At 28.6% G+C, this 16,779-nt stretch overlaps 2 protein-coding genes across 2 annotated transcripts; both read right to left on the bottom strand.

The window, feature by feature from the left end:
- Positions 1 to 5,612: 5,612 nt before the first annotated feature.
- LOC111290929 (C2H2-like zinc finger protein) lies at positions 5,613 to 6,967 on the bottom strand. The gene has a single exon (XM_022882450.2). It carries the CDS (start codon positions 6,790 to 6,792, stop codon positions 5,800 to 5,802), a length of 993 nt encoding a protein of 330 aa, XP_022738185.2. The 5' UTR covers positions 6,793 to 6,967; the 3' UTR covers positions 5,613 to 5,799.
- Positions 6,968 to 13,505: 6,538 nt separating this feature from the next.
- Positions 13,506 to 16,500, bottom strand: UMAMIT8 (nodulin MtN21 /EamA-like transporter family protein). Its single transcript, XM_022882036.2, has 7 exons — positions 15,781 to 16,500; positions 15,604 to 15,669; positions 14,950 to 15,066; positions 14,623 to 14,854; positions 14,382 to 14,543; positions 13,953 to 14,104; positions 13,506 to 13,840 (listed from the first exon to the last, which is right to left on the bottom strand). Exons 1-7 carry the CDS (start codon positions 15,978 to 15,980, stop codon positions 13,714 to 13,716), a joined length of 1,056 nt encoding a protein of 351 aa, XP_022737771.1. The 5' UTR covers positions 15,981 to 16,500; the 3' UTR covers positions 13,506 to 13,713.
- Between the last annotated feature and the right edge of the window lie 279 nt (positions 16,501 to 16,779).

Raw genomic sequence — 16,779 nt, 5'->3', positions numbered from 1 at the left:
AGTTTTTTTTTATGTTTAATTTAGTACCATTTATTATGCCTATTTTCCTTATTTTTGTGCTTTTATGAGAAACTCTTTTTTGTTTTTCTGCTTCAGCTCCAGTGTGTTAATTAATTTCTACTAATAATAAAGGTTTATACAATAAAAATTTATGTGCCGAATCTACTTTATGTACTACTTTTCTTTCCTTTTATTTATTAATGTAAATTGTAATAATTGAAATGAAGTATTCTTTTGAAAAAAATTTCATCTGCATTGTCAAATCTACTAAAAAGTCGAATCATTTTCCTTGGACATTCATAAAAATAAAAAAATAAAATAGTTTTTTTTTTTTTTTAAATAATAAATTATTAAATCTGGATCTAAAAAATTTAATGAAAACTGTCCTTGCTTGTCTTACAACATTTTTGTAGCATGTTTTCCCACTCGGACCAACTGTCCTGTTTTCGAAACTTTTAAAATTAGACCCTAACTAAAGTCCAATTTTTAGATTGTCAACGCGGTAAGCGGCCAAGGTTTTCCCATTTGGCCAAATTTTGTTCAATGATGTGACAATAATTGCCTAATTGGCTTATTCAGATTCTTAATATTTTTTCTGTAAATTCCTGTAACACGGTCATCTTAGTTGGCATTCGGAACAGCTAAGCAGCTCATTGCTGATTCCCAGGCCTGTGGCTGACCAAAGAAGGCCGTGGGCATGTAATAAGAGGGCCTTGAACAATTTTATGATGCACCATGGGGCTGGGGCTCAACCCAGCGTTAAGGTTTGGGCCATCCAAATTTTGGGTTCAGCTACGATTTGAATACTAGAAAAAATTGGTCTGCATTTTTAATTCACATTGAAGCACTGAGAAATTTTCAAGATTTACATTGGGGGAAAACAAAATTATCGCTAATTAAATTTGATAATTTAAAATATAATTTAAAATAATAAAAGATATAAAAATAATATAATTTAAATTTAATAATATTTAAAAGTTATATTTTATATTTTATATTAATATAAATTTTGACATATAATTTTTATATAAAATACAATACAAATATAATATTTTATATAATATAATCATTGGAATTACCAAAACTATCACTATTCAAATAATCATACAAAAGAATATAACGAATTCCTAACTTTTTTCTCTTGCCTTTCAAGTGATTCAAGTTGATCTCAGCACTTTCAACATCATGTCACTTTTATCATGATGAATTTGCTCTGAAGGAGCTATCAATCAGCCATTGGTATCGGAGTGTTTATGTGCAGAATGAGAAACTGAAAGTAGGTTCTGGATTGTGAAGAATCCATAATCAACAAAACAATCAGGACTACTTGATTGCATATTTCCTTTCATCGTCAAATCATGAAATTATGTTGTCAGAAACCTATCATCTGAAATTCAGCTGCCAGAATATAAATCTCCAACTAGCTAAACCAATAATTACTGCTCGCCATCCTCACCAACCAAAGCAAAATTTTTTGCTTGGTCCTTTCCTTCCTCATCAAATTTGAAAGCTGGTTGGCAGCCAAGTAATACCCTTTTGGAAATGTGCTTAACTTTAGCTCTTAATGAGCAAACTGGAAAAATGGGACATCTACTTTAAGAACGTTGGAAATAAAAGGGTTTAAAACTATGTTGCAGCCATTTCTATATATATATATATATATATATATATATATATATATATATTTTATCCATGACCTAACTGTATGGTTCTATTTGTAGTTGGAGTCCTATTGTTTAGGTTGCTGAAGGACACACCTATAATTGAAGAGGCAACCACTCCCCACACCCACAAGGCATGTGGGTTGCACTAACAAATACAGTGCATGATTGCTCGAATCGAATCGCTTATTAATTCCTTTTTTTTTTTTCCCATTTCAACGGTTACAATATAACCTTCTAGTTCATTCATTTGTTATCTTAATTATACGGTGAAGATCATAAAGTTAATTTAATTCCACCATTATACTTTTCCACGGACAATTAATAGCTAAATAAATTCGAAATTTATATACTTCTTAACGTATAAGGATAGCTTGTTGGTAAAATATATATTTTTTATTTTAATAATTATAATTCAATTAATGATAGTTTTAAATAAATAAATAAATAATCTCTTAATCAGTACGACGAGATAAATTTATTTTTGGAGACGTCAATTCGTATAGGATTGGGATCAAGTTAATAATAACTTAAGAACTTAGGGCCAGTTTTAAGGACATTGTATTTAAACTATTCATTATTTTAGGTTTGTTATAAATTCCTAGTGACTTATATATCCTCTTAATATTCATTTAATATGATTTATTTGCAATTCAAACTACTCTTTTTTCGAGATTCCAAACACATCCACTAGTTGGACACGATATCATCATGTCATTTTGTGGCGAGAACCCAAGGTTAAAAATGGCATTAAAATTTTCTAGGAATCGGATGCTGGTCACAAGACCAGAATTTGTACAAGAATAAAGGGTTAAGTCACAAGCTTTGGTTGATATATAATTTTATGCAGATGCTTTGAATGGTCAGAACAACCAAAAATAAAAAGGAACCCACATAGTCCAAAACATACTAAATGGAACAGGTTGCAAAAACAAACTGTGGGTTGGTTATTTAATTGGCAGTTTGGCACCTCACAATTATCTCTTCGGTTTGATTTTGTTTTATACTTTATATAATTATAGTCAGAGGTAGGAAAGATTTTATGCACATGCAAACATACGTATAAATAATTTTTTAATTTAATAAAAAATTAACTTATTTCTTAAAATAAAAAAAAATATTATTATAAAATAATTATATATATATGTATGTGTATGCAACGAAGTACTTTGTCATGAAAACATTAATTGCCTTCAATACTCATTTGGAATTATTTAATAACTTTGCACAACAACAACCTTAATTGCATTTCTATCAATTTTTTTTTCTTTCTTTTTTTTTAATATATATGAAAGAAACATGGTAGATCCCGTAGGGTCCACAGGCATTTTTACGAGAAAAAAGATATTAAGACGTTGACCCAAAAGGTCTGCCACCTCATCCTTGGTTCGGTTCTTTGCTCCCAAAAGAGTGCCATAACTCACGCTTCTCAATTTACTTATATACCCAAAGATTATTTAAATACGACTTTTTTTTTTTTTCTCTCTTTACTTTCTTCTCCGAATAATATTAAATAAAATAAAAAATCAGCTCAAATCCAAACTATGGTAGCTGAGTGTTTGCTTACTAATAATATGATGGGTTTAATAATTGAATTCAAATTTTAATTTATTTAATTTGTATAATTAATTTTAAAAAATAATATTTAATAAATTTAAAAATCAAATTTTAACCTTTTGTAATTTTACAATTGGTTTATGAATAAATAATAAATATGATTTTTCAGAGTCATTCACTTCATGTGATTGTGAACGTTTCCTACCGAAAAAACAAAATTTAAATACAAAAAATGAGCTTCATGATAATCGAGGGGTCAAACTCAAACATACAATTTGATTGAAGACGTTTTTGTTGCTTTTATTAGAGTTTGCCATATGCAACCAGCTTTGCTTATTCCTTTGGCTGACCCCTTTTTATTTCTTTCCTTTCACTCTCTCTCTCATTCTCATTTTATCAATTTCCACACATTGTTTAATATATACTTTTATCTGTTTTTGAAACTTTCCTATTTTTTTTTTCAATTAAAATAATTTTTTCCAAGAGTTTAATGCAAAAAATATAGTACTAAACTTCACCAATTAAATTAGCTAGCCTTGATTAGTGCCCGCTTGGAAAATAACTAATAGGTGATATGGGATGAAAATAAAAACAAAAGTGTGTTGAACACTTAATTTTATCTAACCTTTTTTTTTTGGTAATTTGGTATCTTAAGCTAGTAAAGTTTGCTTGGGTCAAAGATGCATTCGAAATTTTATTTGAAAATATTTTTCACCAAAATTGAAACATTTCACTTTTTACTAATTGAATTAACCTAGTGAGTTATCTAACACTATATTTCCTCCAATAATGGAATTTCCAGTCAGGGAAATAAAGAAACTAGTTTCGGAAAAACCGTCTCGAAAGTTGAAAGATACTTGACGATGGTGATAAGCCATGTCCGTTGAAGATGACACAATAGCAAATGAATAAACCAATTTCACATTTTGGTTAGCCACTACTTGTCTACTTCCATAAAAAATATATAACAAAATTAAAGTGTTGTTTGTAGAAAGGATGGATAGATGAAAAAAAAAAAAAAGAAATTTATAAATTTCCTCCAATTAATGTGCCTGCAAACATCATTAAACTCAAATATATATAATGGATGAAGGTTTATTTTTTTCATCATTTTATTTTCCATTATAAAATTTTAACATTTTTGTGTGATTTTATCATAAAAATCATAAATTAATATAAAATATTTATTATTAAAATTAAAATTTTAATATTTTATCGATAAATCATACTGTTATTAATATCGTAAATAAAATTTTGTTTTCACATGTAGAAAGTAATTAAATCGGCTAACTACATGTTTGTTTAGTAAGTAGATACAACTTCTAATCCACAAATAGTTTTTAGCATAAATTAAGTAGGATTCTTTTGAAGCAAGAAAATCACATGCATGCGTCAAAGAAAGGAACCTGAAAACCATTCATTCTATTTACTAAAATGTCCTTTGTATTTTTTTTAATCAAATATTGGTCCTTGTATGAATTGAAAAAAAAAAGGTCAAAACTACAAACCATGGAAAAAGCAATGAGCCAAATTGTTATTATATGCATTTAATAAATCTGACTGATTCTTCGATAAGAACAGCATGGCTGATTGGGTGCTTCTTTTGCCCAGATATTTCGTTCATTTCAAGGCGGATAAAAATTGTACATTATCTTTTCATGCAGAAATTCAAGGGATTTTGGATCTCCTTCTAGTCAGTACTAACTAGCCACTGCCCACTAGTCACCTTAAAAGACAGATTTGCCAACACCCAGAGCAAAGAAGTCTTAAAAAAACCCAATTAGTTCCAGTAAGGTTATTTCAGTCAATTCATTCTAAAGTTTCTGGCTAATGTTCTTATCAGTGATTCTCCAAATTGGAGCAGAGAACAAAAGAGGTATAGAAAAGAAAGGAAGAAAAAAGCCCATAAAATAATTATTAATTATAGTTTTTACAGGGTATAAACAGTTTTACAGAACAGCTGGAAAAACAAGAAACAGAACATGGTAACAGAATTGAACACCTCTGGTACTTGCAGAGAGACCAGTGCTTGGTCCACAAGCAAGCCAAACCCCAGAAAAAAAATGCTTTGTTTTTTTCTTCTGACATGGGGTACACTTGAAGGTGAAACCTGATTAAGCCATCGCTATCTGATTCCTCAACAATGGCTGCTTCAGTTAATCAACTGTTTCACCAAACAGTAATGCCAGTATGCCACTAATACAATAACAAAACCTTGGAAGAAGTGAAAAATGTACTTTAGGAGGGAAAAACACACTTGTTGTAAGAAGTTTAGAGTCGAGTTTCTGTACTAAAAGAGATTGAAGCTTGTAAGTTTTACCAATAACAATTAACAAGTGTTTGAGACAAAACATTTGCGGAGTATTCAAGAAATGAATGGTGGGTCAACAACAATGAAGAATAGAAAGAATACCAAAACCAAAAAGCTACAAAAACATTCATGATTCATCTATGAATGAAGAAATAATATTAGCATCTGCAGTAAAAAAAACCAAGTTTAAAACAATGCATAAAAACATCGAATGTATAGCATCAGATCCACGTGAATTCCCATAACTGTTTGATAGTACCATCATTCAATTTATGCATCTGATACCACACTGAACTCATCATCTTCCAATGGAGCAGGCAAGTTTAGATCTATCAAATTGTTGTCAAATTTACTAGAATTTGCAGCAGCAACAGTATTAGATGAAGAAGCAGCAGCAAGCAAATGAGATCTCTTGTGACCACCAAGTGCTTGTCCTGACCCAAACACTCTGTAACAAAATGGGCACTCAAATATCTTGCTGTCCGTAGCAGCAACAACCACAGCAGCTGCAAATTTACCAGCTTTTTCAGTTTCAGAGCAAACCCTTTTATGTTCATCCAATGTGCCATAAGATCGAAATACTTTCTTACATTTCCCACATCGATGCTTCCCACCAATCTTCTTCTTGTTTATCTCACTCTTCTTGTTGTTCAACTCGATCCCTTCTGATTCTTTTAACAACTCAACTGATTTTTGTCCCATGTTGTTGTTTTTCCAAACATCTCTTGACAGCATCATAAGACACATAGCAACATCTTCTTCAGGTGAAGTATCAGAAACTGAACTCACCGGTTCTGGCTCGGTCGGTGACTCGACCAAACTGGGTTTTCTCAACAACTTTGGTTTCTTGATTTCGTCTGTTGTTATTGTATTAGTACCCACCTTCCGATTTCTCTTGGATCTTCTCCGAGTTGGGTTTCTTGACTCTGTCTCACTTTCTCTGTCTTGGACAACGGACCCAGAATCGACTGCAAAAGAGAATTCAGGATCTGCAAACCTGAAGCTCTTCTTGGGATTCTCTCTTAACCCGTAAACCAAAGATTTCTCTTCAAGTACTACTTCTCTGCTTTTCTCTTCATGTAGTTCTTGCTCTTCACCTGACGAAGAAGATGAGGAAGAAGCTGACTCTCTACGGTCACCTAGTTGGTGCTGGGTCGCCTTTGGGGGCAGTGGATGGGTTGCTAAGTGACCTTTCATATGACCTCCTAAAGCTCTCCCATTAGAGAACGTTCGAGCACAGAGCTTGCATTTGTGCTTCTCCATTGTAACAAAACAAAAGCAAAGCAAAGATCAAAGCTTTCGCTTTTTTGTTTTTTTTTTTTTTCAAGTTTGGTTTCTCTCTAAATCCCTCTTTCTCTCTCTAAAAAGCACGAGAAAGCAATGGAAAGAAAGATTGGGAACTTAAAAGGAGTAGGTGACAAGCATTCCTCCACCAAAAGACACAATACCAAAATTTTTTTACTAGTTATTTATAAAATAATTAAAATAAAATTTTATATTTAATATATTATTAATATATAAATTTTACATATCATCAATAACTTTATCTCATTAGATTTGCTATTACATTTCTTTAAATTAAAATATTTGTAATATGAGAGGAAAATAAATATAATTTTTCTATTATATTTCTTTAAATTAAAATTTGAAAAATATATAAAAATAAAAAAAATGTATGTAGAGGTTACAAAATGAATTAAAAATAAAAAACCCATTCGAAAAAGCTTAAATTAAAAAAAAAATAAAACTTAAAAAAACTTAAATTTTAAATAATCAAAATCTAGACTCAATTCGAACTACAAAGTATTAAAATAAAAAAAATTTATGAAATCTAAAAAATTATTTGATTAGTTAAAATATTAGAATCCAAATAATTTGGATCCAAAAATAATCCGTACCTTAAATGATATAATCGAAGTCCGCGCCGCTCAGGGCAGTTGCCACCTCCAAATACATGAAAATATGAATGAAATAGGAACAAGTAACATGCAAACTTTGCCCATTTGGGTAATGAACTTTTTTTTTTACCACATTTGGAAGTCCATAAAATTGGCCGTCAGGGAATACAACTTTTAATTTGCTAATTCATTTCATTTATATTTTATATATTTGATAAATACAATGATATCAATACATTATTTTGGAGATCAAAAAAATGTAATCTGACCCACTTAGCAAATTAAGAAATTAAAATAAAGTTACCCAATTTTAAAATTTTTTCGCGTTTGGTCCTTGTTTCCTTTCTTTTGATTAAACGATGTTATTATTAATCTTCATTTTTTTTAATTGAATAATTAAGCTGAAAGATATGCTAATTGTATTTAAATTTAGATTTATAACCACATTTATTTCTTAAAACAATTACTGGAATTTTTAATAAAAAGAATTGTTCAAATTACTTTCATATTTTGAGTAAATCTTGAAAAGAATTGGATGATATGGGATTTTCTTTCTCTTAGGGAAAAAAAATATACTGCTACCATTTGTCTTACTATTTGCTTAATTGGTTATATCAATTGGGATTTTATTTTCATAATAAATATTTAAAAATAAAAAATTTGAATACATCGTATTAATATAACAAATATTCTATCAAAATCGATTGAGAAATAATTAAATTAAAACAAAACCAAAATCCTAACCGTATAATAAAAAAATAAAAGTATGCCATCTATGTTATGTAAATTAAGTTAATGAATCCAACAATTTGACGCACGAAAATGGAGGGCAAGTGCCCTGTCCAAATCTCCACCTTGAATTTCCGCCCTTTTATTAGTGACCTAACCTGGTGGTTATTATTGGAGAAAAAAAAACTTATAATTATTTTTTTGAAAAGATTCTCATGGTATATATGAATTTTGATGAGATTAAAAATAGTAATTAAAATAATGAGATTAAAAGTAATAATATGATAAATATATTTAAATATAAAAGTAATGATAATAATAAAATAAATTATAAAGAAAATTTATTTGTTAAGAGTATTAGATTAAAATTGTTTACATAAAATAATTTTAAATTATTGAATATTATAAAATTAATAAATAATTACCAATTATTAAATTATTTTAATATCAAATAATAATTTCATGAATAAATAATTATAAAAATTATAAAAATGATAATATATCAAAAATATCTTTATTATATTAAATTAATAAAATTATTTCATATTTGAAATAAAAAATAGAATAAAAATAAAAAATATATTACAAAAATGTTTTGTGAGCAAGCAATCAGTATAGTTCACATTAATCGGTTGCATCCAAATGGACGTTGAGTGCCTTTTGACACAAATTCCCATAACAAGTGCTCCTCTATCAGAGGTGCAATTGAATCTAAAGGGAGCTGTAGCCTTTTTCGCTTTTAATCCCTTGTATAAATCAAGGAAAACTCAAAACTGTTGGGTTTGTTGCAACGCTATTGACAGGTAGTGGCCATAGAGGACATCTATGATAAGATTGGACTATATTACCTATAACTTTTTTTTTTATTATAATATTATAATTAATTAATTAATCATAATAAAAATTATATAAAATTTTATTATTTAAAAATATGTGTTTTATATAATTTTTTTGAATCATTTATAATATTAAATTATAATTAATTAATTATATTATAATAATTAAAATTGATATATTTACCATAAAATCACGTATCAAGATAAGTGCCAAAACAATCACATCATCGTTTTTATTTTTTATTATTATAAATTTTAAAAATTTATCTCAAAAAATCAGTTTTAAACTTTTAAAAGCCTATAATAAATTTAAATTTAAATTTAATTAATTCATATAATCACTAACATCCAATAAATTTATAATTTAAATTTTAATATATACAATATTTTTTTATCTCAAATATGCGATCTTTTATGTATATATAAAAAAAAGACTATGATCTATTAGTAATATCTCTGTGAAGAATTAATTAACCAACATAGGGCTAAAAATGAGCTTTTGCTGATAAAAGAGTTAACGCCACTATAATTAAGATTAGGTTTTAATAAAAAAGAGTTCAATACCATTATAATTTATATACAAGTTGTTAATAGAAAACAATCCAACATCTAATAGCTAAGGTGTTTTTATAAGTAAGATTTTATTTTTTTATAAAAACAATTTTTTTTTCAAAAAAAATTATAATGATTTATTTTTAAAATTTTAAAATAAATAATATATCGTTCCAGACACAAATTCAATAATTTTTATATAATAGTGTTGATCCATTACATATTTTAAGATCTGATGTACGTTTTGAAAAAAAAAAAAAAAACACACACGTATTATTATTTTAATTTAAATGAATATTTTCTTGCAACCGTTTTTGTTGAAGTTGGTTGAAAGTACGTATGTACGCCAAAAAAAAAAAGTTTGAAAGTACATGGTTTAATACATTCTATGTAAATGTATATATATAACTTTTTAAGATACCGTGACCTTTTCTGCCAAATTGGAAGTGCAAAAGCAGCCGGCAGTTGCTTTTAATGGATACAGTTCTCCCACGCTCCGGGCAATTTACGTGTGACACAGACGCGCCTAACTTTTCCAACTGGGACTCGCGTTTAAGCTTTGACCGGAATTACACTTTTGAAATTCCCGTATCCCCGGCGCCGCCGCCTATCTAGTCTGTAGTAGTTTCTTTTTTGAATTTTCAATTGTTTTTATGGTAATAATTTTTATTGGGAATATATGGATCATTCACGACTGATTAGATAATTCGTTGTTCTTTTCAAAAAAAAAATGATAAGAAATTTATTTTAATCATTCATGGATTAAATAATATTTTAAAATGTTTATTTATCAAATAATGGTACAGTTTTTTATTTTCTTAATTATTTGAATAATGTATTAAAAAATAAAAAAATTAAACATAAGTTGGATATAAACTTTAATCTTTGATAGAGGATATAAATGTACTCCATCTGTCATTATTGATTTTTATTTCACCGAAGTTTGGAGAAAAAATTTGATTTTAGTATATTTTATATTAAAATTTTATTTTTTAATAAAAGTGATGTATTATAATTTTTTGAAGTGAAAAATTTTTTAAAAGATTTTTAAATATAAAAATAAGGGAATAAAATGTTATATAATAAAAAAATTGGGACTAAAAATTTTCAAAAAAAAAAAAAAGGAAACATAGAGAATAGTAAAAAAGCCAAATTCTTTTGTTATGCATATTAAAATTTAAAAGGATCCAAATTCTACCATGTCTTAACAATTTTTAACGAATATTTATTTTTTATTGTAATTTTCTGAAAAAATTTTACCCACGGTAAATGTTGGAGTGAAAAATGATTTAGCAAGAGAAGGAATTCATTACTAAGTGTTTTTCAAATCATTTAAAAATTATATATTATGCTTAAACAAAGTTTAAAATTAACCTTGACCATCTTTAGAAAAAAATTTTGTGACATAAACGCATGCGTATATAGAAGTAGCAGGGCTAAGCTTAGATTATAGCGCAAAGCTCCTTCTTGACGAGACTTTTTAACAGATCTCAAGGCATGTTGGCGCTTTTCATAAGGGCTCATTGCCGATAATCTTTCGCTTATTGATTTAATAATTAAGAAGATTTAAACAAATATATAAAATAAGAATATAAATTTCATTATCTTTATTTTTATTTCTTATTCAATGTATAAAAAAATTGATAATCATCCTTATTGCTTTTTGTTTAATCTGCATCATTGTTATTAATATTATATCAAATAATGTTTCGGTTAAAAAAAATGATATATGTTGTTATGAGTTATTTTAACGTATTATTTTAGATTTTTTTATATAGTATAAATATATTTATAAAATATATATGAATTTTTACATGATAAAATACTACTATCAATAGTAAAATAAATATGCAATGTCTTCGAATATCAAATAAATAAATTTAAAGGTATAATAAATAATATCATTAATTTATCATAATATTTTAAAAAATTTATATTTGATACATTATTAATATATATTTTATACATTATTATTGAATTAAATAATGTCACTTCATTAATAAATAAATATTAATTTTTAAAATAAATATGTAAAAAATTAATTCAAAAATTTATTTATAATGAGGTGGTATTATCCGATTTATCTCATTAATGAGATGACATTATCTAATTCATTAACATTGTATTAAATATAAATTTTATTTTTAAATATTTAATTTAATCACATGATATTTAAATAGTTATTTTTACATAAAAATATATTAAAATATAAAGAGTAAAATAAAAAAGAAAATAGCCATGGCTTTAGAATTCTTAAAAGTACTCAATTACTTTTTGGAATATATTGAAATAGATATAAAATTTTGGTTTAAAAAAACAAAATCTAAAAAAAAAAAAAAGAGCTGCTCTAAAAAAATAGAGAGATGAGGTTAAAGTTTTAATTTTTAAGGATTTTATTTTATTATGTAATTTTTATTAACTTAAAAATAGTTGAAAAAACAAAAAATAAGTCCCAAAATTGTAAAAAATATTTCACAACCATATACCTACTAAAACCAATTAATATATCAAAATTCATCAAAACCAATCAATATTATTTGATATCAAATATGATATAAAAATTATTTATATTATATTTTAATACAATTAGAATGTATTGACTAATATAATCGATATCAGATTAATAACTTTGCTTTGTATGCAAACTTGTCAATATTGTCTGGAATTGTCTTGAACAAATTATTATTACGGACATGTCTTCGTTCCAAACGTTCCAAATGTGCATCGAGTAATGAGGAATAATTTTAGACTGGGTGTGCCGTTGTTTTATCTTGGTCAGAAGTTGTATGCTAGTTTCACCCTCTTTTTCTTTTCTTTTATATTGTAAACACAGAAAAAAAAATAATAAAGATATTCAAATACGTGAAAAAGAAACGAAGGGATTGCTATAAAAGTTCCAACTCATTACGTCGTTGATGTATGGTCAAATATATAAAATTAACTTGGACCGACTCATTTGATTTTTCACCTTTTGAGCAACTTTGAAACGATTTCACGATTTTTATTTTTATTTGTATTTTTGTTGTTTATGCTAAAAAGCAGCAAGCGTAAAAAGTTGAACTTAATCAAATTTTTTATGATCTCAAAGATTCACTCTCTTGTGTAAATATATCACGTTATAAATATACACATAGCAAAATCAAATTAAATTTTATCTTTTTTTTTTTCATAATAATAAGAATAAGAAGGGAATGAAAATTTGGAATTTATTATCTCATTAATCATCAATATATAAAAGTAATGGCTCAGTTACGAGATTAAATGAGACTTTATATTACATCAATGTCAAATTAATTCGTAAACTATAGTAATGGAGATGAGAAATGGACCGTAAAGGAATGTGAAATCACAGTAGCAACAAAATCGAAAACCGCAATTAATGGAACAAAAGTGAAGCAAAGCAAAGCAAAGCATTCAGGGCAAACAAATCAAGCAAAGAATCTTTGGTGTAATTGGAGTTTAGCTGTCTTGCTCACATGGATTAATACTTTTTTTTTTTTCTTTCATTCTCAGATCGATTTCACTTGTCGTTTATTAGTTAGCTTGTTATTAAAAAACATTCCATTAAATTTACGCAAAAACCAATGAAAATCCCATTTTCTTGATGATCAGGACTGTACATTTTGGTCCAAAACAAAATTTCCTTTATATTTAGAATTACTTCGGCCAAAAGAAACGGGCTCACTTTGTTTTGGGCTTACCCAATAATTGGGCCTTTTGGGGGAATCCATGTCCATCCATCGGAGGTGCGGATTTGGTGTAATAATGAAATGAAGTCTGATAAGATTAATCAGAGATAAAACTCTTTGGTTGAAGGAAATTTCCAAAACTATTAACATTTGTCCAACTCCTCCTCCCTCAGTTTCTCTTCCCCAAGCTACCTCTATCATCTCTACATAGAATCAGAATACTGTACAGGCTGCTGGTATATCAAGTTTCTGCAAAAAACAGTTGAAAATATAGTAATATTTACATTCTTAGCATTCAAAGCTTCAATCACACTTCATATGGTTTTCACATCAGATGTTTTTATCTGGTCTGCATCAATCTAGTTCACATTAAACTTGGAAACTAAATCTTCTGCCAGAATTTCATTTTTGTTAAGCTTTGCTTTACTATCTAGTATAGGCCCTAGTAAAGATTGATGTGGGAACTAAGTAGACAGCATGTTAACTTAATAGAGGCTTCTCTGCGTCGAACTCACTTTCCAAGCCATCCCCACCAGAGTAAACTTCTTTTCCTTTAGCCCATAAAACGAAGTAGAGACCGGTGAACATGATGAACATCCCAGCAAGGCTGCATTAAAAGTGGGATTTTTATAGAACACTGGAAAATTTTGTTTTAGAAATTACAAGCAAATTGGTGAATCTGTATGTATGTATGTATGTATGTGTGTATCTATGTTTACCTTCCTAATGAAAGGGTCTCCCCTAAAGTAACAAAAGAGAGAGCGACTGTGATGACTGTTCCAATGGGGCTAAACAGTGAGACAAGAACTGGTCCTCTCTTCTTCATCGCCCATCCATTGAAGCTTACACATGCACCGCTCACAGCACCTCCCTGTGCATCCCAATTTTATCGAATCCATCAGTGAAGAAAAAAAAAAGCCTGCATTCATGGTCTTCTACATAAAATGTCTCTGTACTCCCTGTAAATTTTGTTTTGTTAATGTGTGAAGTGTGTATTATTTCTGTCTGTTTACGACTTTACCATGGAAAATTCTAGTTTCTTCTGTTACCAAAATTCTCAATCTGCATGCCGTTTAATTGATCACTTATTTGCATCTAGATTCCTTGGGCAATTGGGGAATATGAGATTATTCAAAAGAGTTGCATACCAGTAAAGAAAAGCCAATCAGGTCCCTAACGCTAACCAGGGGCCAACCCCAATGCAAATCATGATCTCCTACCAATTGAACCATTGCAGTTATAATCACTCCAATCAAGGATGTTATCGCACACAAGGACATTGGAGCAGGAAAGTCACCTAAAGTTGTTGCCTGTGAAACACGATATCTTAGGGAAAAAGGAAAAACAAAAGCTCATATTCTGCCTCCTATATTTGTTTTTAAACTGTACCTGCAAGACTACATTGCTTGAAAGAGCTACAACTGCTGCCATGAGGTACAAACAACCGATGATCTTATCTTTGTCGAAAATGACATCACCAGCTGGAGGAGCGATCATTCTTGCATCTTTTGGTTGGACAGTGCTCTGCATTACGCTCATTGTAAGGGCACCTAACACACACAACAATGTGCCTCCAATCTTTACTTTACTGTATAAGCAACTTAGAGCAACTTTTTCTAACCTGCATCACCATTGCAAAATTCATCCTTGGGTTTTCATTACTAATTTGATTATATGTCTGCTTTAGAAAATAAAATTTTAAGTGAATTTTGATACCCGCAAGCCCAAGCAATTATAAAGATAAGCCCTGGAGCAAGGTTCGGCATGGCTGTTGCCACTGCTGGTGAAGTCAGATTAATCCCTTTGAGAAATAGGTATTGGAATAGAGTTACCCTGAAAGAAAAATTAATCCCAACATAATTGAAATTGCATTTTCCTTTGCTTTTGACAATTGACATCACTTTCCTAAGGTGTGTGTTAGTAATGATGATCAATTCATAGATATTAATTGAAAATGATTTGCAAAAAATTTACATTTATTTTGAATCTGATTTTTCTTGATTCTCTATTGTTCCAAAGTATGTAAAATAACATGTGTGAATTAATGATTTGCTTATCCAAAAAAAGGAAAGAAAAAAAATTGATGCAATATGCACTAAAAAGTAAATTTCAAAATCAATTTTTGGAGAGAAGTATAAAAAATAAACTAAGAAAGGAGGATCACAGGCCCTCATTTTTTTCTCAGAATTAAAAAATTAAGACAGAAATTTGAATAAGAACAGAGAAGAAAAGCCTTAATTGCTCTTATTGTTTCAAAATTCAGGAAACCAAAATTAAAAACAAAGGCATTTTATCTTCTATTTGGACCATATATGATAAGCTTGTATATATAATCTAAATATAAAAAAATGAATTGAAAAATATCCTTACCCTCCAAAGGAGATCAAAACCAGCTGAATTATCAACTTCAAGGTTAATTGCTTGGGCCATTTGCTCCTGCAAAATGGATAATCAAACCCTCACCAAACTTTCATGGCTAAGCAACTTTGGAAACTCCAGAAAAATGAAAAAGAAAAAAAAGAAAAGAGACAGAAGTACAAAAATTACCTTTCAAAATAAAAAGCAAAAGGAGAAAGAATAATGAAGGTGGCAAGGGTGGAGAAAATAACAATGGTGAAAGGGCTAAGGCCAAGGGACATGAGATAACCAAGTAAAACTGAGTTCCCTGCATAAACAAATTGCACCCCTACCAATCCTCCAATTATTGCCACATCTTCAACCACATCTCTCTTCATGTACACCACCATCTTGGTTTTCCCCCCACTTTCCTTCCTTCCAAACAGAAGTAAACAAAATAAAAAAAAGAGCCCAAAAGTTTGTATATTGTATATAACTATATATCTATAACCTTCTTTCTCTTTTTTTTTCCTCCAAAACCAAACAGATGATCAAACCCTCTCTTCTTTTTCCGTCTTTTTCATGCTTTTTCTTTACACGTTTGATTCTGATTCCACACCAAACCACTTGACTTTTTTCTTTCCTCTTAACTTTCGTGTTTGGGTTATGTAATTGTAATAAATGGCAACCATTTTTCTTTCCGCTCCCTTCTTTATTTGTTTTCCTCGGTCATCTCTATCTCTCTCCTTTGGACTCTTAGCTAACATTAATGAGGTTTCTCTCCTACCAGTCTTCTCCAGCTTATTCGCAAGAGGTTGGTGTCTTCAATGGCTTTTTTCTGTCTCTTGCTTTCTTTAACACGTTGAACATTTCTGCTCCCTAGATTTTATCTCTTTGTTATTACTTTTTTTTTTCTCCTCAAACTCTCTCTTTAGAATTAGATTTTGACTATTTTTAAACATGTATCTCTTTAGAGGGTTCATATTTAAATATATAATCATTTTCTAAAATTATCAAGTATAATATATTTTATTTTAATTTTAAATTTTAAATAATTTATTTATTTCAAAAAATTTTTAATAAAAAAATCTATTAAGTATTTGTGCAATTTATCTTTACCCTTTACAAATTATAAGGTGCAAAGCATACTAATTTGAAGGTTTATTGAAAATTTTAAGAATAATTAAGAGAAAATTAGAAAATTTGAGT

The sequence above is a fragment of the Durio zibethinus genome, chromosome 11, assembly GCF_047325235.1.
Source record: "Durio zibethinus cultivar Kanyao isolate XHJ-2024 chromosome 11, ASM4732523v1, whole genome shotgun sequence".
Lineage (NCBI taxonomy): Eukaryota > Viridiplantae > Streptophyta > Magnoliopsida > Malvales > Malvaceae > Durio > Durio zibethinus.
Note: the sequence above shows the minus strand (reverse complement) of the source record. Positions and strands in the feature narration are given on the sequence as shown.

What these genes read in the sequence shown, in the direction of transcription:
- LOC111290929 (XM_022882450.2), bottom strand. Translation starts at nt 6,792, where the DNA reads ATGGAGAAGCACAAATGCAAGCTCTGTGCTCGAACGTTCTCTAATGGG.
- UMAMIT8 (XM_022882036.2), bottom strand. Translation starts at nt 15,980, where the DNA reads ATGGTGGTGTACATGAAGAGAGATGTGGTTGAAGATGTGGCAATAATT. An exon ending in GTTTTGATCTCCTTTGGAGG is followed by an intron (nt 15,067 to 15,603) that starts GTAAGGATATTT and finishes TTTTTCTTTCAG; the next exon opens with GGTAACTCTATTCCAATACC. An exon ending in TGATTGGCTTTTCTTTACTG is followed by an intron (nt 14,105 to 14,381) that starts GTATGCAACTCT and finishes TGGGATGCACAG; the next exon opens with GGAGGTGCTGTGAGCGGTGC.